Below are 24,989 nucleotides of genomic sequence, written 5' to 3' on the forward strand. Positions count from 1 at the left end.
GCTATAGGGTTGGTGACGTAAACGCTCAAGCATTAATCTGATTGGTTGCGGCTTAAAGCTAAGGAAATTGCTAAGCTAACCTGAAGGTAGCTATTTTAAAGCGGTCTCGACCTACCACGAAGTAAGCAATTTGCAACGAACACCCGCATTTAAATGTGGATACAATTTCACGACAGATAATCAAACGTTTTTATTAAGGATTTCTCTCAGATCAACCGTAATATCAGCTTTTACGCTTTAGCTAACTTAGCGCAGTCCGGATCAACGGCATGGCTGAAGTAGTACGGGGACCAGCAGGAAACAACGATTGTCGGATTTATGTCGGGAATCTCCCTCCCGATATCCGTACTAAAGACGTTGAAGATGTATTTTACAAATATGGAAGTATCCGAGATATCGATCTGAAGAACAGAAGAGGCGGACCCCCGTTTGCCTTTGTGGAATTCGAGGACTCCAGGTGAACAGAAACTAACGTGCTAACAAACGATATCTCTGTGTATAACAACTCTGGACTCACTAAGTGGGCCTATAATAATGGGTGCTCATTATGAACGGTCTGTGGCAACATTTTCTATAGATTTGGTTTAAAATTGGGTGGCTAACGTTTTAATGGTGATCAATGCTCCCACTAAGGGTTAAAATACCAACTGGTCAGACCAATTGCTGAATGACTGAGCAACAAAGATTCATCCGTTTCCTTTACCAGGGATGCAGAGGATGCGGTCCATGGACGTGATGGTTACGACTACGATGGCTATCGTCTCCGTGTCGAGTTTCCAAGAAGCAGCCGGGGGGGCAACAGAGGAGGAGGAGGAGGAGGAGGTGGTGGTGGTGGTGGTGGTGGTGGCGGCGGGGGATCACTGGGAACAGCAAGGGGGAGATATGGTCCCCCCTCACGACGTTCAGAGTACAGAGTAATTGTGTCAGGTGAGTGTCTCTGAACCAGTATTCCTCCGTAGGATTTCTCAATCAGAATTATGTTTTTTAAAGCCAGCTTGCTATCTTTACAGGTCTACCACCCAGTGGAAGCTGGCAAGATCTGAAAGATCACATGAGGGAGGCAGGTGATGTATGTTATGCCGATGTGTTACGCGATGGTACCGGCGTGGTGGAGTTTGTACGGAAAGAAGACATGAGCTATGCCGTCCGCAAGCTTGATAACACAAAGTTTCGTTCACACGAGGTAGGTTGGGGCTGTGGCTTAACTTTATCTCAACAAGCAATAGATCTGGAACTAGGCAGTGTTTTGGAGATGAAACGGAAAGTCCTTAAGAGATTGGAAGGTGGCCCTTTTGAGGAAGGAAGGTGCTAATGCTTATTGTTAATTGTTATGAACCTCAGCCCTTATGTTCCGTATGTGTATTATCTATTGTAATGCGTCTGTTCGGTTGGGACTGTGTAGGGAGAGACGGCATACATCCGTGTGAAGGTGGATGGTCCCCGGAGCCCCAGCTATGGAGGCTCGCGCTCTCGCAGCAACAGCCGCAGCCGGAGCAACAGCGGATCACGCCGCTACTCTCCACGCCGCGGACGGGAGTCTCCACGTTACTCCCCTCGCCGCTCTCGCTCTCGCTCCTAGACCGCCGAGACATGGGGAAATCACGACAATGACCCCCCCCCCCCCCCCCCTCATTGACCATCTGCTGTTGAACCTTCTTCTCTGGTTGTTTCTTTTGTTTCCCCCTTGTGTGTGTGTGTGTGTGTGTGTGTGTGTGTGTGTGTGTGTGTGTGTGTGTGTGTGTGTGTGTGTGTGTGTGTGTGTGTGTGTGTGTGTGTGTGTGTGTGTGTGTGTGTGTGTGTGTGTGTGTGTGTGTGTGTGTGTGTGTGTGTCCCATCATCTCTCTTGCCTTCCCTCTCCTGACTAATATCTCACCAGTGTGCATAGCCCTAGTAGTCTAACTTGTCTCTCCCCTTTCATACTGACCTTTTCAGTACCAAATCCACCAGCTGATTGTAATGTTACCCTGCTGGTCTTTTGGACTTCACCAGATGTTTTCAAATTTCAATTTTGAAGAGGTTGCTCCGCTTTGTTAACGCTTTGTTTATACCATTACTTTTTTTTATCTTGGCCATGCATTTTAGTGTTTATGAACTGCTGTACTTTGACCCTGTCATGTGTATCTCTCTGTAGAGTTCAGAGGAGCAGGATAGCATGGGGAACAGGAATTAGGATTAACAGGAGGAGGAGGAATCAAAAAACGAACCAATGGTATGACACCTGTGGCCTCCGAAGGCTAGCCGAAGAAATTTTCTACAGCTTTCCTTTTTATTTCCTTTTTTATTTTTGACCCACAAAGTCTACAAAAGCGTTATGTTGTGGTGGCTAGAGTTACTTCTGCATGCTTGTTTAATTGTTGAATATATGAACTGTGCCCACCAGGATACAAGACAATGCTTCTGCACACCAGTCCTGCATCCAAACACCTAGAATGCATTGCTCTGTTTTGCCAGGGTGGTGTAATCAAACTCAGTTCTAAATACTAGTGTTGTTCGAAGACCATTTGGTCTGTGGTTTTCTTGCTTGTTTTGCTAATGGTTAAGTAGCAACTGTCCATGTGGCATCATTAGTAGATATATTTTAATATATCATTCTAAGTTTGTCCCCCCCCCCCTAATGTAGGAAAATGATCGAATTTATTTTTGAATGTCTTTAGTGTGGTGTGACTCTAACTGGCCTCCTTCTCTTTGGTTCTGCTGGTATTAAGGTTCGGACGGGGCTCAGTGCTTCCCACTCTGGAGCTGGATCAGGATTCAGGATCAGATCAGGATTAGGATTAGGCTTCAGGATGGATACATGGAGCATTTTACTGGGAGAAGATCCCGACCCATGGCCCGAGCCAACCGGAGTTATTATAGCAAAGGATCTTTTCTCTAATTGGCCTTTTAAAAATAACCCCCACAAAAATCTTGTTTTTGCGTGTGTCTGGGACATCAGCGACCCAATCACAGAAGTCTTCCAGATGAGGCAATTTTTTTTTTCCTGATCCGTTTTTTAAAATGAAAGAGGGAGAGAATGTGGAGCATGGCTGGGATCATAACCAGGAAGCAGGCTGGACCCACGCACATAAGGAGAGCGGTAAATAGAGTGGGTTATCAGAGGGAGGGGGGGTGTCATTGATGTGGTTTGCCATCTTTTTTTTTATTCTTTCCCAAGCAGGTTTGTGCTGTGGAGAAGTTATGTTCTGATGATCATTCAAAGTTGAAATCTTAATCTCAAAAATAAAAGTTACATTTATTGTATAACATGTTTGCATTCTTGGTAATTTGTTATCCATGTATGATAAAGTGGACAAAACGCTAGCTCCACTTTCAATTCTAGGAAAAAACTCTAACCCTGAACCCTAACCTAACCCTAACCCTTGAAATACATTTCTAAGGATTTAAGTGTGTCAAAACTACTGCCCTTGCGACATTCGCATCCTAATAACTAAATATGCATTAAAGGAATAACAGGCCTGTTTTAATTGGTACTTTAAAGACAAAACATCAGTGCTTGATTTGACTGTATTCACACATAGCCGGGTAAAAGTAATGTACAAAAATACTACTGTAGAGTTAGTGTGCAATATTGCATGTAATGGATCAAAAAATAGCTGAAATTAACAAAGCATACCTATCCTGTATTTATTCAGGAATACACTATATGGTGTAAAATGATGTTAACCTATAATCATTTCAGCTCATACCGATGTTAAGTATAGTGTCTCAAGAGACTTAATCGATGTTATTGATTGTCAACTGGATCCAATCTCACGATAAGGAGGAAGGAATGGTGCATTCTGGGTGGAAATAAGATGCGGGCAGTAGCCCGCTAGTGAAAATCGCGAAAGATCTGGTCGAGTATTAATTTCCTCCAATCAGAAGGTTGATGTAACGCGGGGGGCGGGGCAGATACAAACGTAGCATGTCACAGCATAAATGAGCGACAAACGGGCTGTGCATTTCTAGACAAGACGTTATACACCGAACTTCAGTAAAAATAAAAAAAGGTAAGCTTTATTTTCTGTGTCATTAGGGGCAATTGTGTACCTGACTAGAGATGCGACCATATGAAGGTATCCTCGTGTTTAGTGGAAAAGAGTGGTTCATTGAAATGAGTCGTTGCATTGCGTAGACTTCATCAAAAACACAAGGCGGTATCATCGTATTGCGTGGTCATGATTAAAGTTATACATGCCCAGGAGCGTAGAAGTACTTGGTACGACGAGCGTTTTCTTGCCCTAATTAAATCCGCATGTATGCTATTGAATAGCATTTAATTGTGTGTAGTGAGATATCTATAGCCCGTCAAAGTGGTATTGTGCGTGGGCAGGTGGTCCACACGGATAGCAGGAACATGGCCTCATATGTACCCTTTCCAATATTCTCTGCTTTAAACCACTGGTCAGTCTTTGCAAATGTAGATTATTTGCATTATTTGCCAAATTTGTTATTATAGTTGGTAATCCCCCACAAACGACACTTTTTGGATCCCGGAGTTGATCCGACATGTTCCCATGGATTGCAGAAACCATGCAACCTACACACTTTCGCAAGTTCAATACTCCAAAGCTGACCCATGTTTGGTCTATGTTGACCTTATCCATTCATCATATGCATCGTTGGGCTCTATGAAGGCCAATGCTTTATTATTGGGCAGTTTATTTAAAACCTTTTGTAAATGAGTCGAACAGACCGGTATGGTAACCATTATACCCCCACTGTCTTTTTGAAGACGTTCTTGTCATTACATGTGCAGTCTGGTAGACCAAAAACTGGACGATGCGCAGTCTCTGTCAAACCCAATACTAATATCAAAGTCAGCATTCAATCACAACAACCCTAATCGATAGTCTCATTCTAAGCAACGTTCACGGTAACCCAAGTACACCATTGCACCACACGTTTGGGTGTTTTCTTATAACACAATTGGGGACATTTGGAAGGGTGTGGGTATCCAAGGGCTCTAGACAAGTAGGTTAAAAGGGATTCTTCCAATGGCTTGTGTTTTACAACCCACAGGTCATCTACATTCAGTGACACATCTAAGGTTGAGTGGTATCTCTTCTAAAGATGGGGTCATCACCTCAAATCCTTTTGACCAGTTTGAACTGTTCTTTCTCTGTCTATGTAGAGCCACCATGACTGACCGGAAAGCAGTGATAAAGAATGCCGACATGTCAGAAGACATGCAGCAGGACGCAGTGGACTGTGCCACGCAGGCCATGGAGAAGTACAACATTGAGAAGGACATTGCTGCCTATATTAAAAAGGTGGGTTGACTGCCACTATCAATCACCACACTTTTCCTATTTCGTAATGTTCCTATGAAAGGCTCTCCGTACCTCCATCAATGGTGTTGTTTCCTCTTCAGGAGTTTGACAAAAAGTACAACCCCACGTGGCATTGTATCGTTGGGAGAAACTTTGGGAGCTACGTGACGCATGAAACCAAGCATTTCATCTACTTCTACCTGGGCCAGGTTGCCATTCTTCTCTTCAAGTCCGGCTGAAAACGCAGACCTGCCTTCTTCACGTTACTTTTAAGTCCTTAATAACTCTGCCTGCTGCCATTTGATTGGCCATGTTTCTACCTACCTCCACTCCTGCTTTCCAAATTATTCAATATGTAAATTGTTACCCATTATCCACCTGGAGGAAGGAGTTGTGTGCTGTTTTGGATGGACCGAGATGGCTCTTGCCCCTGTAGGGATGCGCCCTCAACATTACACCCTAATATTACAGTCAGTATCCCAACATGTTCTTGAGGATTGACTCATACTTTCTAAACACAATTATTTGGCTGTGCGATGCACGGGCCTTGTACATGATTTCATATAGATATGTTGTATGATAACTTGTTTTTTCATTTTATTGCCTAAAAGATATCTAGCAACATGATTCCCTTTTTGTTTTCTGTTTACAAAGTTGGTGTAAAAAAAAATGCTTTGACTGTTGCTGATACTTAATAAAGAATAATAATTTATGCCAAGCAATGAAAGTCATCTTGCTTATCCTCCAAACCGGGTCCTAAAGGTCTACCTCCCAAGCAATTGTAATGTTTAACTAATGCTGCGTTATGTTAAAAGAAAAATAACTCTTAAAGTCCCTGATGGATGTCGTGTATTCTGGACCCTGAATCCAACACCAATGCCAAGACGGCTTCATGTTTCTTTCTGTATATTTAAAGCTCTAAGCTTGATCTTGAATGGTATTTACTTTTTCTTTTCTCAATGGATGTAAAATATTACACAAATCAAAAGATTTCTGTCCTGTCGACCATTAGCACTCAGCTGGTGGTTCACCGGGTAGAGCGCATACCATTAAGGCCCAGTCCATACGGCAGTGACCAGGGTTCGATTCCTACCCGTGGTCCTTTGCATGTCATCCCCTCCATCTCTAATTTCTTCCTGTCGTGCTCAACAAAAGGATCAAACCTTCAAAAATAGAGATAATCAGCTACCGGTGGAGGGCAGCACTGGGCTAGTATGAAATGCTCCCGGAAGAGGATCATATTTCCGCTTGTTTGCTTCCTGACAAAATGGCAGCGCGGTTTGTTGTGCCGGTAGGAGGAGATGCTGCTGAATTTCTTCACACAACTCTGTCCCCTAACGCTGTACCATTTACCCCCCATGCCAGTGACTCGATGGACCCCGGCGTACACTTTGCCCGTTGTTCTTCTAAACTCCGATCTCTGCGAGGGGACTCTGTTAACCTAAAAGAAGAGCTGAACTTGCTATTTGACCAATTTATCTCAGAAAACTACTACCAGACTATCAGCCCAAGCATCAATTTTCGCCCAGAGGTAACAAATCACCCAAGACATGCATGACATCAATGTATAATGGGTTGTGCTCCAAACTAATTTTGGAGTGACAAGCCGGTGATGTATTAAAATAGGGCGTTTATACTCTTGTGTTTATTGTGGTGTGTGTGTGTGTATTTCTTGGTGCATGGTCGCGAACCAGTGCCAGACAAGTTATGTTTACAAAACAGTTACGGTACTTTTCAAGCCTTTACCCATCAATCTCCAACTTCTCTGATTCACTGTGTGGTTCTCAGACGTATTGATTTAACCTATTCCCCTACGAGCCACCATTAAAATATAAAATACATATGTATATTGTATTATCATGGCAATGTCATGCCCTGTTTATTGGACAGGCACATGCTGTACAACATCGTAACCCAGGGTTTAATCCTTCAAGCAGAGCTGTTTTCATGAAATACCTTTTTATACCTTTGATCATCCCATAGGATGTGTGTATCCTGCTTCGACACTCATGCGCTCTCGTACCACAGAGTAACGAGCATCTCGTCATCAAATTCTGCCAACTCGTACACCATCTACTTAATCAGCTTAAGGTAATTATTGTACTTGTAAAGACCCATAAGATCAAATAGTCTGTCATACAATGTGGAGGAGGGGATAATAATTGATTTCTTCCATGTGCCTGTTTAATTGTATACAGGTAATCGTGGATGAGCCAACCTTACATGCACTAGTGAGTTACATTGTCCGTGCGTTGAGCGTTTGCAGCAAGTGGACGCACGCGGAGGTGCTGCTGGCTCTCTCCACTGTTCTGTATGGGAATGGACCTCAATGCCAAAAGGTAGGCGGTCCAAAACAACACCTTATTTTTTAAGTACAATTTGGACAGGCGGACACTGCATATGACACAGGATATATGTTAAAACATGCTAGAGCGATGTTTAGACTGCTAAGAATAGAAACGGATCAGTGTCAGATCCAGACAAAGATGTCGAGGTTCTGTGGGTCTATACATGGCTTGGGGCTCACGCAGATGAGTCTCTCCTCCACAGCACCTCCATGGGCTCCTGGGCGAGCAGGGCCTCCTGCTGCTCTACAGCGCCCCCTCTCAGCCTGATCTGGAGTTACGGCGTGTGGCTCTCTCCTGCATGACCAACATCTGCCTCGGGTGGGTTCGCACATCTTGCATAGCCTTTTTTTGGTGCGAGCGTGGCTCTCCATAAATGGACTGCGTTTCTACAGTGCTTTTCAAACCAGTGGCGACTCAAAGTGCTTTACGATACTGCCTTTACAAAAATTCACACATCCACACAGCTAGGGTGGAGTGAACCAGCTCATCGAGAGCAGTTAGGGTGAGACGTCTTAGTCAGGGACGCCTTGACACTCTTGTATTCAGCATTCAGCCCCCCACAGACGCACATGCACTGGTACAATTGCTATGACATCATCCAGGGTACAGTTCCCTCGACCCTGGTCTCGTCCATGTCCTGATACTAGACGCTATCCTGGCAATGGCCAAGAAGTGCTAGATCTGTCCCTAGTGTCTCAAGTCAAGCACTCATTATTAAACAGTGTTGATCATGCTGCTCTTAAGCCTTAGGGCTTAGCAATCCTCCCTCTCTTGATTAATACAACGACCGCCCCGATGCCCATTGGCAGCGCCCTGTGATGAGTAAACGGGCCTCACAAACTACTACTAACACAGTACATAATTAAGTGTGTGTGTGTGTGTGTGTGTGTGTGTGTGTGTGTGTGTGTGTGTGTGTGTGTGTGTGTGTGTGTGTGTGTGTGTGTGTGTGTGTGTGTGTGTGTGTGTGTGTGTGTGTGTGTGTGTGTGCGGCAGACCAATAGTTTGTCTCCCAAGTTGTTATTTACAAAGCCATTTATACGTGTGTGTGTGTGTGTGTGTGTGTGTGTGTGTGTGTGTATTTGTAGGATCCCTGGTCAGCTGTCTGTGGAGGACAAATACAGGAACCAATGTTACGGCATCTTCCTCAAAGCCCTGCAGGCGCCCAAACCCGACAGCTGTGATGAGCTCCTGTACAGCGCGGTAGGGACTGTCCCCAATGGTCAGGTCTTCAAAAGAGTGGATCAGATGTGATGGTGATGTTTGTGTCCTGTCCAGGTGATCCAGGGGGCGCTGAAGGGGCTGCACTGCTGTCTCTCCGGGGTAAAGTGGAGGTTCGGAGGTGGGGAAGAGGTTGGCGCTCTGCTAGCCACGTTAAAGGTAGGCTTCCAATGCATTGTGCCTGTTACTGGCGCTAATGTGTGTTTTGTGGTTAGTCGTGGTGTGTGCTTTCTAATTTGTTATTCAATTCATGTTCGTGTTGCAATCACCGCAACACGCTAGAACGGACAGAATAATGAATTACAAGGGAAAGTGTATACCGGATATATAGACTGCTGTAGACAGGTGTGTTTTCTGATTGGCTTTGCCGTGTGTCCAATGATCGGTGGCGCTGTGTGTCTCCAGAGGCTGATGTTCCAGGGGACTCCGGGGTTGAGCGTTGAGTGGCCGTCTGTGCTGTACGCTGCTCCTCTTCCTCAGTACGAAGGCCCGTCCACACCCAAGCCCCCCGAACCCCCGAAGGAGGCAGCCACGCCGGGCAAAGCCTCAACCGTAAGACCCTCTCTAGACCCGCCTGCTAGTAATGACGAGAGATCTTCTAGTTGCTCTCCAGATGCCTACTAGTCCCTGAGTAGTTGACTACCAGTGTCTTGCAAGACGACTACTAGTTATTTATATTGTCGTCTAATGCTTGCTTACCAATTCTGGGCTTTCCAAAATGTCTCGTATCCAAGAGTGTCTTCCACCCTGTCATGTGAAATCCCACATGAGAGACTTCCCTCACTCTAGAATGGGACTCCCTGGCCGAGTTGGATAATCCCGCAATGCTTCACTCCTGGCCAGTGTGAACCGTGGAGTTGTTATCCCTGGCTCTACTTTGTGGTGAGGCTCAGTATTAGCCTGGATCCCTGTGGTAAAGGACTGGATGTGTCTTATCCATCCTACCAGAATAAAAAGAAGAAGACCAGGGGGAAGGGCAAGAAGGCAGAGGTGAACCGAGGAGTCGATGGGGCCGAAGAGGAGCGAGAGACAATGGTCCCTGGCCTTCCCAAAGGAGGGGGAGGGGGAGGAGGAGCGGCAGGAGGGGGAGAGTCCTCCACCAAACCCCCCACTACGTCCCTCTATCCCGCCTGGAAGAGAACCAGCTCTGACTCCGAGTTTTCCGATCTAGAAGGCAGTGCACAGTGCAAACTCAGGTGCTCACGTTCATACCGTGTCATTACATGATAAGTGTGTGTGTGTGGGGGGGGGAGGGGGGTGGTGGTGTGTGTGTGTGTGTGTGTGTGTGTGTGTGTGTGTGTGTGTGTGTGTGTGTGTGTGTGTGTGTGTGTGTGTGTGTGTGTGTGTGTGTGTGTGTGTGTGTGTGTGTGTGTGTGAGTGAGGGGGGGGGGAACCTTGTGTGTGACGTTGATGTTTTAGGAGTTATCTTTTATCAAGTCATAAGATCATTATCTGAAATAATAATCTTGGAGAAAAAATTCAATGTACTGTTTCTTCGTACTCTATTTGTTTACATGTGCTGGGTGTTTTGCCCCGTTTCGCCCGCAGGCTGTACCACGGGCGTGTGCGACAGAGCGCCCTCCACTGTCTATTAGCGGTGGTGAGGGGCGTGGACAAGAGGATGCTGTATGGCTATTGGTCCTCCTTCATCCCCGATGCTCCAATGGCAGGACCGCCTCCGCTCACCCTGCTGAGCATCGTACTGAAGGACCCCTCACCCAAGGTCGGTCGCTCTCTCTCTCTCTTTCACTCACTCTCTCACTCACTCACTTCAGCTCTCACTCACTCATTCACACCCAAGGTCCCTGTCTCACTTTCAACGGGACGCAATGTAAAAATAGAATCCCTTTGTTTTCCTATGAGAAAGGACAGTAGTTACCCCTCATTTGCGCATAATTATAACGACATCGATGTACACTCCCACTTACCAAACAGATTCCAGAGAGGTGATCTTGCCTCAGGTGGCATCAGACCAGCAACACGACCCCCTTTACAGAGCTAGTGTTGGTTTCGGTTGTAGAAGTGATGCGCCATGCGTAATATGGTTTTTGGGTTTTTCTCCGCCTTCAGGTGCGCGCCTGTGCGCTCCAGGTGCTGTCGGCCATGTTAGACGGGTCGCGGCAGTTCCTGGGGGTGGCCGAGGACACGGCCACGCCCCGGCCCTCGTTCACGCCCTTCTCCCTGTCGCTGGCCGCCACCGTCCGAGAGCTGCACCGCTGCCTCACCCTGGCCCTGCTGGCCGAGACCTCGGCGCAGACACTCACGCAGGTCATCAAGGTGAGGGGGACACCGGCACACCACCTGACTGGGCCGCAGGTCCGCGGGGGCGGCGTGTGGCTCAGGGGGTGGAGCGGTGTGTGGGGGCTGGTTTACCGGAGGGCTGCGAGTCCGTTCCCAAGCGTCGAGGTGTCCCTGAGCGAGACGTGTCACCCCGACTGCTCCTGACGAGCTGGCAGTCAGCAGCAGTCGTAGACCGCCGTAGGTGTGTGAATGAATGGGTGAATGTTAGGCAATATTGTAAAGCGTTTTGAGTGGCCACTAGTTAGAAAAGTGCTGTATGAATGCAGTCTGTTTACCATTTACATTAGAGCTGGAATTTAGCGGGCTTTTGACGTTCAAAAAATCGAGTAAGGCTCCCTGTGAAGGTTGACTGAAGCTACTTCTATTCCTGCTAACTGCATCTGTCTCTCTGCGCTAGTGTCTGGCCTACCTGGTGTCCAACGCCCCCTACCAGCGCCTCCGCCCCGGCCTGCTCAGTCCTCTCTGGAGACACCTGCGGCCCTACGTCCGCCACAGAGGTACGCCCTCCTGTCCATACCGCCATGATGCCGTCACGACCGCTGCCTCGGAGCCAGTCTGCACCTTTAATCTCCTGGGGGTTGTTCTCTGTCTCTCTCTCTGTCTCTCTCTCTGTCTCTCTCTCTGTCTCTCTCTCTGTCTCTCTCTCTGTCTCTCTCTCTCTCTCTCTTTGTCTCTCTCTCTTTGTCTCTCTCTGTCTCTCTGTCTCTCTGTCTCTCTCTCTCTCTCTCTCTCTCTGTCTCTGTCTCTGTCTCTGTCTCTGTCTCTGTCTCTCTCTCTCTGTCTCTGTCTCTGTCTCTGTCTCTGTCTCTGTCTCTCTCTGTCTCTCGTCTCTTACTCTCGCGTTGGACAGACGTGAACGTCCGCGTCTCTGCGCTGACGCTCTACGGCGCCATGGTAACGGCCCAGGCCCCCCTGCCTGAGGTGCAGCTCCTCCTGCGGCAGCCCGAGGGCAGTGGCGGCGGCGGCAGCGGCGTGGGCACGCCACAGGACGCGGCCCTCAGCTGGAGACACAGGGACGGCCTCTCCTCGCCGTCGAAGACGCCCGGCTCCCACGGACGCTCCCCCCGCCTCCGGACCCCGGCGGAGCAGGAAGGGGCGGAGCCGGGCTCCCCCTGGCTGCTGGAGCTGTGCATCCAGCTGGTGACGGAGACCTGGGACGAGCAGTCGGACAGCGAGGCAGGCGGGACAGGGGCCGCCGTGGCCTCCGAGCCCTCCCCCGTCCGCCTGGAGGCGCTGCAGGTGAGGCCTGCTTGGGTTTGTGTTTTGTGTGTGATATATACTTGTGCGTATTTTAGGGCTCGGCGATTAATCGAATTTTGATCGCGATTTAGATTTTAGCGTCAAACTAGCGTTTGATTATTATTATTTTTTATTTTTTGAATGTTTTATTGAAAGGGCAGATCAGCTGGATACATATATGTGTATCATTTTAGATCCAAACTTTTTCTTTTTGACGCAAAATTTCAAAGTTCTCAGTTACAAGGGCTTTTCTGGGAGAGACATTCTGAATAAATACAAAAATAATCGTTTGAATAATCGTGATTTCGATATTGACCAAAATAATCTTGATTATGATTTTTCCCATAATCGAGCAGCCCTAGCGTATGTGTGTTTAACAGGTTCTTCTCTGTGTCTGTGTGTGTGTGTGTGTGTGTGTGTGCGCGCTACAGGTTCTTGCCCATTTGGTGCGGGGCTACTTCTGTCTGACCCAGGTGTGTATGAGTGAGCTGGGCCAGGTGAGCGCCCGATGTCTCCAGGAGTCAGACCCCTCCGTCCAGCTTCACGGCACCAAGGTATGACCGCTACCACGGTAGCTTATTACCCAGGATAGCCCTTGCCTAGCTCATCGCATTGTTACTCCTTTGGAAAGTCGTCTTTTACCAAATGACCCGTGTTACCTGTGGATGTACACAGTGTGTGTGATGTTTCCTGCTCTGGTCCTGTGTGCGCAGCTGCTGGACGAGCTGGGCACGGGGATCATCCAGCAGAACCGACCGGAGAGCACCGTCCCTTTGCCTGCCCGGTTGCCCATGAGCCAGGTCACTACTACAGCACTCTGTTCTTTAGTATACTCGACACGCTGTACGAGCAAAAGGTCATTACAGTACTCAAGGCTGCTGTTGGCACTAAATGTAACTAAAATGTGTGCGTAGGTGGTGGAGTTTTGGACCGAGGTCCTCCGGGGGCCCCTGAACGGGGCCCTTCAGAGTGAGCATCACCCCACCCTGCAGACCAGCGCGTGTGACGCTCTGTCCTCCATCCTCCCTCTGGCCTTCACACAGCTGGAGGTAAGAGCCCCGTGGTTCACCCGTGCGTAGCATACCATGAGCGGTGTGTTGTCGTAGGAGTGCACGTTTGTATTGGTACTGTTGTGTATTACATCGACGACGTCAGTCCAAGGCTGTATTATAAGTGGCCTTTGGTTTCATTATGTGATTGTATCGCATGCAGGATAAGATTGTGTGTGTTTTGGGGTGAGAGGACCGACTGTGTGTTCGGTGTGTGCAGGATAAGATCCAGATGATGTGCATCACGGTGCTGCTGGGCCTGACCTACAGTGAGAACTCCCTGGTGAAGGCGGCGGCAGTGCGGGCCCTGGGGGTCTACATCCTGTTCCCCAGCCTCCGAGAGGTACCCTCCCAGCACCAGGCGGGGGTCCGACCCTGGCTCTGCTCTTTTTTCAGTTAGATAGAAAAGTTCTGTTTGGATACGTGATCTTTTCTCACCTAAAAGGCCGTCTAGATATTGGTTTTGTCCAAGATCATGTTTTTGAGTTTTGAGTTTATGTTAAAACCAAAGGACTTTTCTAAGTAAAGCTCCTAAAAATCAATATGCTGTAACCTCCTTAAATGTTGGATGGAAACCCTTTAATCCATTGTGTGCACTCACACAGGTTTACCTTGTATACATCTCAGTCCTGGCCTCTGAAGACCAATACGATTTTTATCTGTTTATCAAGTCAATATTAGGCTGTGGCATAATGTTAAATCCTGAAATGGTTAGAGATGCTGGATTGTGCTACCAGGCTGCCATTGTTCTCCAACACCATTAAGCCTGGGTCGGACTGCATGAAGCTCCTTGAAGAGGCCAAGTGGTATCTGAATATCTAATGATGTGATAATATCACTCACTACACTGTTTCACTGCCCAGCAATCTCAGATTTCCATCCTGACCATGTCCTGCATGATGAAATCAGGTTTGGATCGGCCATTCAACAAACGTGTTGAGCATGATTTAAATCCTCTCTCTGTATGCAGGATGTGATGTTCGTGGCCGACACAGCAAACACCATTCTAATGGCGCTGGAGGATAAATCGCCAAATGTCCGAGCCAAAGCTGCCTGGTCGCTGGGCAACCTCACAGACACGCTCATTGTCAACATGTAAGCATTAAGTTTCTACATGCTGAGGGTTCCTCTGTCAAACGGCACACTCTTTGTTTAGATGTAAAAGATCACCTTCTGAGTTTATTGCCAACGTGACAACAGTTTCTACACATTGGTGCTATCTATCTGAACTGGTGTAAACAATGCCATGGTAACGAGTTTGATTTGCACTATTGGCATATTGCCAATCTGTAGGCAAATATTCAGGATCTTCAGGAGAAGAGGCATATTGTAAATTGTCTTTAATGGGAAATTTGTGCTTCATTATATGGGGTTGTTATTTTTAACCAAACCTGATGTGCAGCGTATATGTCCTGAATAAAATGGCTGACTCAGAATGGTTCCCCGGTTCAGGGAGAGTGTTGGCACTGACTTCCAGGAGGAACTGTCCGACATGCTGCTCCTGAAAATGTTGCAGTCTGCCACCCGGGCTTCTGCTGACAAGGACCGGGTGAGAGGAGGCCGGATTAACATCCACTAATAATCTGGTTGATGCTTTACTCCGTTAATTCAGACTACATTTCATGATAACATGGGGGTCCAAGGCGGATCGGTGATGCATATGTATTACTACTGTAACTAATCTTGTAATTTAGCAGACACTTTTATCCAAAGCAACTTTAAAGTGCTTTGGAGTAAGTAGGAGATCTTCAAGGACAACGACGGGTAGACTGCGGGCATCGGGGTTGGAACCAACAACATTTTGGCAAAACACCTCCCACAGTCTAGGCCAATCAGTAGAATACCTGAAACCAATCCATCAGGTTTCCACCAGGCTTTTAACAAGATCTAGAAAATATGACCATATCAAACCTGTTCTAGCGTCTCTACATTGGCTTCCCGTTTGTTTTAGGATTGATTTTAAGATTTTATTGATTACTTTTAAGGCTCTACATGACTTGGCCCCAGCATATATTTCCGAGCTTTTAGTCCCCTCTGTGCCGTCTCGTAGTCTGAGGTCCTCAGGCAGTAGACTGCTGTTCCTCCCATAGTCCAGGCTCATAACTAAAGGGGACAGAGCTATATCAATACAGGCACCGAAGCTCTGGAATGACTTGCCTGAGGAAATTAGGTTGACTGAGTCACTGCCCATTTTTAAATCTCTCCTCAAAACCCACTTTTACCGGAGAGCTTTTCCAGATTTCATTTGAGCCTGCCTTTGTTTTTATTCCTGTCTTCTTCCTGTAAATCACATGTATTTAATGCTCTTTGTTTTAATTGTGTTTTTAATGTTCAGCACTTTGTAACTGTGTTTTGAAAAGTATAAGTATATAAATAAAGTTTATTATTATTATTATATAAAATGCCCTATCCTTATTTGACTGTTTTCAGGTAAAGTGTAACTCTGTGCGTGCACTGGGGAATCTACTCCACTTCCTGCAGTATGGCCAGCTCACTCGCTCAGTGTTCCAGCGCCCTCTAGAGGAGGCTGTGAGGGTTCTGGTACAGACCGTCCAATCAGAGGCAACCATGAAGGTCAGATGGAACGCCTGTTATGCCTTGGGAAACGCCTTCAGAAACCCTGCCTTGCCACTTGGTAAGTACTCTCCAATGCAAAACCGCTCAATTCCCAAACATGAAGCTGTCAATTAGAAGGATTATCGCAATGCAAGGATGCGAGTTGTACAAAATGGTTACCCGTCATCATTGCATAAAAAGTAGTTTCCATGGCAATGCTCCCAAGTGCCTTTTATTGATTTCCATTTTTGACAAGAATCAGCTTCACTTATCCTTTATAAGGATGACCTCAACCCTGATATCCAAACTCTTGTATTTGGTCCCGGCCTAGACTCCGCCCCCTGGTCCAGCGATGCCTTCTCCGCACTCTGCTCTGTGGTCACGTCCTGTAAGAACTTCAAGGTGCGCATCAAGTCAGCCGCCGCCCTCTCGGTGCCGGCCCGCCGCGGTTGTTACGGCGACGTGGAGAGGTTCATCTGCGTGTGGCACTCCCTGGCCACGGCGCTGGAGAACAGCGAGGAGACCCACGACTTCCTCGAGTACCGCTACTGCGCCAGCCTGCGCGAGACGCTCCTGCAGGCGCTGGTGCACCTGCTCAGCCTCAGCCAATGGGAGGACATGCCCGCTCTGGGGGCGGCGCTAGCGGGAGATGAGGGCGGGGCCATCAGAGGGCACCTCCTCCGCTACCTACGCGGGGAGGGGGGGGACAGAGGGACGGCGGGGGAGGGGGAGAGCGGTACGGAGAGCCTCAGCGTCCTGCAGAGAACCGAAGCCCTCCAGCAAACGCTGGCCGGGCTGAGAGAGCTACAGGTGGAGGGGGAGGATGAAAGGGTCCGGAGGGAGAGGGAGAGCGGGAGGGAGAGGGTTGTGGACTACCTGGAGGATCTGCTTAAGAGCAGTGCTGAGTTGGAGCTTGCGTTGTCAGCTTCAGCCGGGCCAAGCTTATGATTCCCCCTCAGTCTTGTTAAGGCGTGAGGGACCTCGAGAGTCAAGTCACAATTTACCAGAGAGTGAACACTAGGGCAACAAGCCGAGAATTAAACCAATATATAGCCACAGACTCATAATGTATCTTCAGTCTTTAAACGGAAGACGGTATGTTCTTGTCTTCTGAAGACGTCTTATGTATTTATTTGATATTTTTATTATTTCAATCATTAAATCATTTCCGCAATTAAAAATGTCTGATTTATTTTCAGCTCTCTGTCAAACATTTGAATGCAATCAATGACCAAAAAATAAAAATGCAAATTGCTGTAGATGATTGGATTGTACATAAAGTGTCCGCAAGAGGGCAACGTTTACATCAAGAGTTGATGCATGATCCGGATGTTGACTAGTAATGCCTGAAGAATATACCACGCTGTCGGAATGGACGCCGTGGACTTCTTCAGGAAGCTTGGCGCTGGAGCAAAATTTGATTTAAAGAGATTTGGAAAAGATGCCCAACGTTTTACGGTATGTGCCGGTTGTTTTCGAATTCAGTGAATGCCAAATATTCCATGACAATAAGTTAGTTGTGTTGTTGGTTTATATGTGAGACATTACGAGAGCCTGCTCTCATACATAACGTATCACAACCTTTTAGGTGGAACAGTTCTCTAATATTAATGTGTGATGGTATCTAAATTAAAATGAAACTCACAAATCTAAAGAAACATGTCCCCTACAGGTTGTGCGCTCCCAAGGAGAAGACTCGGCTGCTGATCAGATCTCGGCTATCGACTTTTTTGGGAAAGGCTCAAGCAGCAAGACTGAACCCCAGGATGCTGCTCCCTGTGATGAGGTTGAGGGGGAGAGTGAAGTTGGAGATAAAAGGAAAAGAAAGCCAGAACACCTGACTGTTAAGTCGAAGAAAAAGAAGAGGGATATCAAGGTTGACACACAGGGTAAACATGAACACTTTTTGGTGGATGGCTAAGCAGGCTGTCTTTTTTGCAATGGCAATAGTCTAGACATAAAAAATAATATTAGCCTAGAATAACACGTTTAATCTTGAAGCAGGAAGAATCTTGTTTCAATCAACCATTTCATAATCTATAACGAAAGCGTTATTGGGGACTGTATAATTTTGGCTTGAAAAGCTTTAGAGCTGGCTGAACACCTTGTTTTTCCTTCTGAAATAATCATGTCTTTCGTGAAGTAGTTGGTGGACCACAAGAAAGTAGTGGCTCTAATGGAATCAGCTGGACAACGTCTTCTGAAGGAAAACCCCAACAGCAGGAGGATGGAACGAAGAGGGCCTCCTTGAAGAGACTTAAAGACCTCCATAATGAAAAGGTATTGTTATATATATATATATATATATATATGGTTGTTATATATATACATACATACATACATACATACATACATACATACATATTAGGTGGTCAATTTGTATCCAAAGAGAAACCATACTCCACTAAAACATTCGGTTCTTCTCGAATAATTTATTTCAGGTCAACCGCATTCGTAATCAGAACCGCATATACGTCCACGGCACTGATGTCCCTGAACCGGTGTGCACGTTTGAGGAACTGCAGACCGAGTACCGCCTGAACCCACGAATTCTTCAGAATCTCCAAGAAGCCGGCCTGAGCTCTCCGACGCCCATCCAGATGCAGGCGGTTCCCCTGATGATGCATGTAAGCAGCGCTCCAGGGACTATTCAACACAGCCGACTACAGAATGCTACTGGACACTTTAGAGAACACTGGGATGGGTTTGGTCCTATACACCTGGCCCCACCTCTGCTCCATTGTGTCCTCGAGCTAGACAAACTGCTAATTGCCTTGTACGACTGACGACCTGGTCGGGTGTGTAAACGGCACATTATTTAGGTTGAGTGGGGCCAACAACTAGAAGGGTCAGATGTGTCTGATGTGTGGGGACTGAATCTGTTTCCTTTTGTTTCCAGAACCGGGAGATCCTGGCTTGCGCTCCAACGGGATCAGGGAAGACGCTCGCCTTCTGTTTGCCTCTGCTGGCTCACCTGAAGCAGCCTGCCAATCAGGGCTTCAGGGCCATCATCATCTCTCCCACCCGGGAGCTGGCTAGCCAGGTGCTCACATCAAACACCCACACCGTCACTTTCACAAAGTACCTGGATCCTGTAACGCCCCAGGGCTGTGAGAAAGGGATACTGTAGTTCTTGTTTTCGGTTTGTATTTTGACATATTTTTAACCAACCTCTTTTTCTGCTATCATTAGACCCACAGAGAGCTGGTTCGCCTGTCAGACGGTCTTGGGTTCAGAGTTCACATCATCGACAAGGCCTCCCTAGCAGCCAAGAAATACGGACCTCAGTCGAGTAAAAAATACGGTAAGATCAGTGAAATGCATTCTGAACCGACCAAACAGAGCCTAGTGAAACATGTAATAGTTTCTTATAGTTGGAATGTGAGGCCTACTTGGACATTGCTCTGCAACACAAGTTTAAGAGAAAAGAGATATTTTCAGCTTATTGCCTGTGCTCCTTTTTGTGTTTCCAGATATCCTGGTGAGCACTCCGAATCGACTGATCTACCTTCTCAAAGAGGATCCTCCGGGGCTCGACCTGACCAGGTACAACCTTGGATTCAATCTGGTTTCATAATAAAGCTAGGCAACCTAGCTCATTGCTTAGCGATCGTTTGCCAACTGGGAGCAACTGACTATTCCAGTGGTTCGGCCTACGATGACTTACACATTAAAGTGGTTTTAGGTAGATGGTAAAGTTTAGGTGTTAGGTGTAACATTAATGGTTAGCTATACGGTTGGTCCGGGTTTGTTGGCGTTCTGGTCAGGCTAAGAACCTACGGGAGGGGATTTTGGAGCATCAATAACCCCAGACTTGTTGATCCGACTGCGTGTTACAGGGTGGAGTGGCTGGTGGTGGATGAGTCGGACAAGCTGTTTGAGGGCGGCAAGAGGGGCTTCCGGGATCAGCTGGCCACCCTGTTCCTCGCCTGCTCCTGTCCTCGTGTGCGCAGGGCCTTCTTCAGCGCCACGTGCACGTCGGAGGTGGAGCAGTGGTGCCGACTGAACCTCGACAACCTCGTCTCTGTCAACGTGGGCCAAAGGTAAAGCTCCCCTGTTGCTCGCTGGGTAACGTCCTGTACTCTGGTGGTCCAGGAGGAGTAATGTGGGGGTCTGGGCATCATGTGGCGGTCCAGGCGTACTTCACGTGTGTGCCGTTGCATTTTCCCATGGTGACTGTGCCGTCCGGTCCGTGCGTCCCCAGGAACACGGCGGTGGAGTCGGTGGAGCAGGAGCTGCTGTTTGTGGGAACTGAGAACGGGAAGCTGCTGGCAGTGAGGGACCTCATCAAAAAGGTAGCGTCCCCATGGTTGAAGACGGTGTTTCAACCATGGGGGGGGGGGGGGGGGGGGGTCTTCGGTGAGGGTTTCAGTTCGTACGACTATTGTTTTGAACAGTATCAACAATACATTATTTATCTTTATTTTTTCTTTCCCTATAAGAGTTTTGTACTTGGTTTATGCATAATAATTAAAAAATATCTATAAAAAAATAAAATATATATACCTATATATTTATTTTTTATTATACATTGGTAGTCAAGGCGGGGCCCTATTGTTGTTAAGGCGGCCGCCTTAACCATACAGTGCTGGGGGAAACACTGGTTGAATATCACAACTCTTCTTTAGAACTGACGGTCTGAACGTGGGAGTCATGTTGGTCTCTTTGTATTTCCTCAGGGTTTCATGCCCCCCATGCTAGTGTTTGTTCAGTCAATCGATAGAGCGCGAGAACTCTTCCACGAGTTGGTCTACGAGGGCATCAATGTGGATGTCATCCATGCTGATCGCACACAGCAACAGGTAGAGAGACACACCCACACCACATTTTTGACCGGGGCCCAACACTGTTACAAGAGTGGGACGTCAGAACCTGACTTGGGTGCGATGTTTTGGTTTCTCTGCCAGAGGGACAATGTGATGAAGAGTTTCCGCTCAGGCGATATATGGGTGCTGATCTGCACTGCTATCCTGGCTAGAGGAATCGACTTCAAAGGAGTCAATCTGGTTCTGAACTACGACTTCCCAACCAGCGCCGTGGAGTACATCCACCGCATCGGTCAGTTCTCTCTGCAATCTGTCTCTTATCAACTGTTTCTGGGACTGAGAGGATGTGTGTTTTAAAATGTGTGCATTTTATTTGACATCCGTTGTCAGGACGCACGGGTAGAGCCGGGCACACGGGGAAAGCGGTCACCTTTTTCACAGAGAATGACAAGCCACTGCTGCGCAGGTATGCATGTACACGTCGCACAACACTACACGCATTTTTGAACTGTGTAGAAACCGGTTCAGGGTTTTTCCCTGATCGGTGTCTTCGAAACAGTACTTTTATTGAAGGAGTTTGATTTCTAACAACAACACGTCTGTCCCATCTTCTTCAGCATTGCCAACGTGATCAAGCAGGCAGGCTGTCCCGTACCCGACTATATGATGGGCCTGAAGAAGATCAAAGGGTACACATCCTCCTCCTTGAACTTCCAACACGCCGTGGTGAAACGACACCGTGTTTAAGTACTGCTGTGTACGCAGTTGCTTGAATCGGTGTCGTTGTCGATTCACCACATGTTCTGATAATTCATTTGTTTATAATGATGATTCTCATGGTGAGCCTTTTTCTTCTTTCCATCCAGTAAACTGAAGAGGTGGCTCAAACAGAAACCCCCCCACAGAGCCACGATCTCCACCACGCCACGCTCAATGATGCACAGAAACGACAAAGGACCAAAAAAGCTGCAGAAGAAGAAATCCCAGCAGGCAGCTGGGAAGCCAGAGTCTGGGCCTCAGAGCGTCTCTAACACGATGGGGGGCAAAGGTGGAGAGAAACAGGGAAAAAAGAAAATGCAGAAAACAAACCAGCAGATATCTCAGAAGAAGGGGTCAAAGCCGAAGATGTAAGTTAATCTGTGTGGGTTGTGGTCCAATTTGCATTATTTGTGCTGTATACAGCTATCGGCATTAAGTCCTACAATGGATTCAATCACTGTTATGGTTGAAGGACAGAAAGTGTTGAAATGTCATACATGATTGTGGTACAGGAAAATTCGGAGTAGTATATTAATAGTTATGTTATCGTTGTTTCAGCTCCCCAAAGAAGAGAGGCAAGAAAACTAAAGGAGACGGAGGGACGGCTTGATATCTGATCTGATGACAGAACGATGGACTTTTTATTTTGCAGTCATGCTACTGTTGTACTCTATGGACCCTTTTGGATTTTGATTTCTAATAAATAATTCTTATGTCATGTCTGGTTTCTTCATGCTTACTGGTTAGGCATATGGTGTAAACTAACTGAATAGTACTTAGTTGAGCACTGTGCTGTTACTTGAGCAGCACAGTGACAAATGTACCTTTTTTTTTAAATGGAGAAAAAAACATTTATAGTAGGTAAATTACTTATTCATGCTTATGATTGTTTGGATGTCAGTTTTCGTTGCAATTAATATTATAACATGTTTCATATATTGAAATAAAAGGGTTTTAACCTTTTTCTTTAAATAATACAAAAGTCAATTTGCTGATGTTAGCTTTCATCTGCAATAACACCAGGGTATTTATAATTAAGTAATATAAATAATATAGATATATGTCCTTCAACGTGGTTGATGCAATGAACTATTTGAAAAAGGGTATTGACTTGGTCAGGGTTTACAAACTACAAGCACCGAGTCAAGGGTCAGAGTAAATTACTATTGAATAGTGCATATTTCTTACATACGCATGTTTCCCTATCAAAATGTAATATTTGTGAAGATGAATAGAATAAGGGTTGACAACGCAACTGTGAAGTTCGTTGATTAGAGACCACTGAAAGTATAAATTTGATTATTGTATTAACGTTTGAAGCTAATGTCGATTCAGGCTACGTAAATTAATCAATAAAGGAAGGTATTTCGGCCATTCCATGGTTCCGTCCCTTTTTTTTTTTTATGGACCTCGTTACCCAATGATCGCGATACCGACACTAAAATCTCGCCCTTGCGTTATAGGGCCGGAAACCCCCTCGTGTCTTCCTTTCTCAACATGGCACCGAAGGTGAAGAAGGAAGGTGCGTACATCTTTGATAATAATGTTCTAAATAGGCAAAATAGCGTAAACATAATACATGATACGTTCATCAATATTACGAGAACAAGTCGTACTTCACTTCTTACCCGACCACATGTTTAAAACACGTTGGTATTCAAGTATAAAGATTGCAGAAATCACCACGCAAGTTTCCTAGCCTCTTGCCTAGCAGTAATGTGCTAGCGTTCTGCTAACGCTAATGTGGGCTAACCGGGTGTTAATGAAATAATTCAACCGTTCCATCAGCCATGGGCCTTCTGATATAGATTTTCTATAGGCCAACTTGATACATTCTCCTACATTGGAATTGATGTACGGCATTCTTGTTTGAATGTGTATATATCACGTCTTGTAGCAATCGACTGTCATGCAATGCATCACTACACGTGAAAGTCGATTGGATGTTCATCGTAAATGAACACGAAACTTAAGTTATCACTGACTTACTTTCGTTTAAATTATATTTCTTTACAAATGGGATATTCTGTGCAAATGATGTGTAATTGTAAATTCTGATTCGCTATGACGAACTCAAAGGAACCACTGATGCAAGAACCTATTTCTAGAAACCAATGCCTACGTAAAACATTTTCAGGCTACAGAAACCGGTTTTAATTAAATAACGATGGACTTGATATAGGGTATTTTAACAATGTTTCAGTGTCTAGCGGGGATGTTTGAACTTCGTACCTTCAAATATCATGCATCCCTACCAAACTAAATACAACATGTACTTTCATCTAGCTGTCCCTGCCAAGACTGAGGCCAAGTCGAAGGCACTCAAGGCCAAGAAGGCCGTGCTTAAAGGAGTCCACAGTCAGAAGAAAAAGAAGATCAGGACTTCTCCCACCTTCCGTCGCCCCAAGACCCTGCGTCTCCGCAGATCGCCCAAGTATCCTCGCAAGAGTGCTCCTCGTAGGAACAAGTGAGTGTATATAGTGTTTGTTGTTTAATCATGATGGTATTCTCAGTCATTTATCTGGTGCAAATGATGATTACAGCGATCAAAGTATGAAAAATATGATTCCAAAATTTCATGTCTGATGCACCTAGTACCGTGCCAATAAGCAAAGCCTTGAACTTTGGTTTTGTTGATGGTGTGGTGTATAATGAAAAGTACAACAATCCCTTTTCTATTTGGCTCATGTGGGTCCAACACCTTAATTCTGGGATGGATGAGGTTTAAAGCTTTCCTTCTGGGCTGGCTGAAGTAGTGATTGCATGTTAAACTGAGGCCTGCTGCCCTGTCTCTAGGTTGGACCACTATGCCATTATCAAGTTCCCGCTGACCACCGAGTCGGCCATGAAGAAGATTGAGGACAACAACACACTGGTGTTCATCGTGGACGTTAAGGCCAACAAGCACCAGATCAAACACGCTGTCAAGAAGCTGTATGATATCGATGTGGCCAAGGTCAACACGCTGATCAGGTAGGTCCTAAAGCTGCTTTCAGTTGATCTTCAGTATTCTCTTGAACTTTCCTACCTGCCTGGTGACATGGTGTCTGTCAAATGGAAGGGGGGGGGATTGGCAGATTATAAGAGTTGTCATTAGATTTGATCGGAGAAGAAGAATCCAACTATATAAAGTTGCTGTGGCAACTCGGTGCTTCAAAATGACCGTAGCCGAGGCATTCTCATTTAACATCACTGTTTTCACATTACAGGCCCGATGGTGAGAAGAAGGCATACGTCAGACTTGCACCAGATTATGATGCGTTGGACGTTGCAAACAAAGTAAGTGGACCGGAGTTTGTAATCAGATGATTTACAAGTGCTGTTGCGTTCAATTCACTTACTCTCGGTGATGTGAAAAGTGCCACTGATGCAAGAAACGGCCTGCTACATATTGCTTGATCTAATCCTTTTTCTTTTTTTTTTCAGATCGGCATCATCTAAACTGGGAATGGAGATATGTGGATAAAAATAAATATTTGTAAAAATATTACTTGTATTGTC

General features: G+C 46.3%; 5 protein-coding genes and 1 non-coding gene across 7 annotated transcripts; all 6 read left to right on the top strand.

The window, feature by feature from the left end:
- The first annotated feature begins 29 nt into the window (after positions 1-29).
- Positions 30-1,746, top strand: LOC130385189 (serine/arginine-rich splicing factor 1-like). The gene is made up of 4 exons (XM_056593563.1): positions 30-457; positions 707-927; positions 1,011-1,183; positions 1,403-1,746. The coding sequence occupies exons 1-4, from the start codon at positions 270-272 to the stop codon at positions 1,577-1,579; spliced, it is 759 nt and encodes a 252-aa protein (XP_056449538.1). The 5' UTR covers positions 30-269; the 3' UTR covers positions 1,580-1,746.
- Positions 1,747-3,879: 2,133 nt separating this feature from the next.
- Positions 3,880-5,970, top strand: dynll2b (dynein, light chain, LC8-type 2b). Its single transcript, XM_056593566.1, has 3 exons — positions 3,880-3,989; positions 5,114-5,252; positions 5,354-5,970. The coding sequence occupies exons 2-3, from the start codon at positions 5,121-5,123 to the stop codon at positions 5,489-5,491; spliced, it is 270 nt and encodes an 89-aa protein (XP_056449541.1). The 5' UTR covers positions 3,880-3,989; positions 5,114-5,120; the 3' UTR covers positions 5,492-5,970.
- Positions 5,971-6,486: 516 nt separating this feature from the next.
- On the top strand, positions 6,487-17,153 carry heatr6 (HEAT repeat containing 6). The gene is made up of 20 exons (XM_056593533.1): positions 6,487-6,783; positions 7,236-7,343; positions 7,451-7,591; positions 7,803-7,918; positions 8,686-8,800; positions 8,876-8,977; positions 9,224-9,370; positions 9,767-10,014; positions 10,367-10,541; positions 10,889-11,095; positions 11,517-11,616; positions 11,970-12,358; positions 12,790-12,912; positions 13,072-13,158; positions 13,273-13,407; positions 13,628-13,750; positions 14,378-14,502; positions 14,860-14,956; positions 15,838-16,042; positions 16,295-17,153. Exons 1-20 carry the CDS (start codon positions 6,520-6,522, stop codon positions 16,909-16,911), a joined length of 3,624 nt encoding a protein of 1,207 aa, XP_056449508.1. The 5' UTR covers positions 6,487-6,519; the 3' UTR covers positions 16,912-17,153.
- Positions 17,154-17,284: 131 nt separating this feature from the next.
- ddx52 (DEAD (Asp-Glu-Ala-Asp) box polypeptide 52) lies at positions 17,285-22,335 on the top strand. Of its 2 annotated transcripts, none has more exons than XM_056593537.1 (15): positions 17,285-17,421; positions 17,636-17,852; positions 18,107-18,243; positions 18,405-18,590; positions 18,863-19,006; positions 19,156-19,267; positions 19,437-19,509; positions 19,803-20,006; positions 20,168-20,258; positions 20,643-20,765; positions 20,871-21,021; positions 21,120-21,195; positions 21,347-21,418; positions 21,596-21,856; positions 22,047-22,335. In XM_056593537.1, exons 1-15 carry the CDS (start codon positions 17,335-17,337, stop codon positions 22,096-22,098), a joined length of 1,986 nt encoding a protein of 661 aa, XP_056449512.1. In that variant the 5' UTR covers positions 17,285-17,334; the 3' UTR covers positions 22,099-22,335. The 2 variants fall into 2 exon arrangements, with proteins under 2 accessions (XP_056449512.1, XP_056449513.1); XM_056593538.1 differs by having other exon boundaries at positions 18,110-18,243.
- Positions 22,336-22,876: 541 nt separating this feature from the next.
- Positions 22,877-24,975, top strand: rpl23a (ribosomal protein L23a). The gene is made up of 5 exons (XM_056593564.1): positions 22,877-23,010; positions 23,775-23,955; positions 24,285-24,461; positions 24,698-24,767; positions 24,915-24,975. Exons 1-5 carry the CDS (start codon positions 22,986-22,988, stop codon positions 24,927-24,929), a joined length of 468 nt encoding a protein of 155 aa, XP_056449539.1. The 5' UTR covers positions 22,877-22,985; the 3' UTR covers positions 24,930-24,975.
- Positions 24,012-24,080, top strand: LOC130386758 (small nucleolar RNA Z17). The gene has a single exon (XR_008896206.1). It is a non-coding gene; the product is annotated as a small nucleolar RNA Z17 (small nucleolar RNA).
- Positions 24,976-24,989: the final 14 nt, after the last annotated feature.

The sequence above is a fragment of the Gadus chalcogrammus genome, chromosome 7 (genome assembly GCF_026213295.1).
Source record: "Gadus chalcogrammus isolate NIFS_2021 chromosome 7, NIFS_Gcha_1.0, whole genome shotgun sequence".
Lineage (NCBI taxonomy): Eukaryota > Metazoa > Chordata > Actinopteri > Gadiformes > Gadidae > Gadus > Gadus chalcogrammus.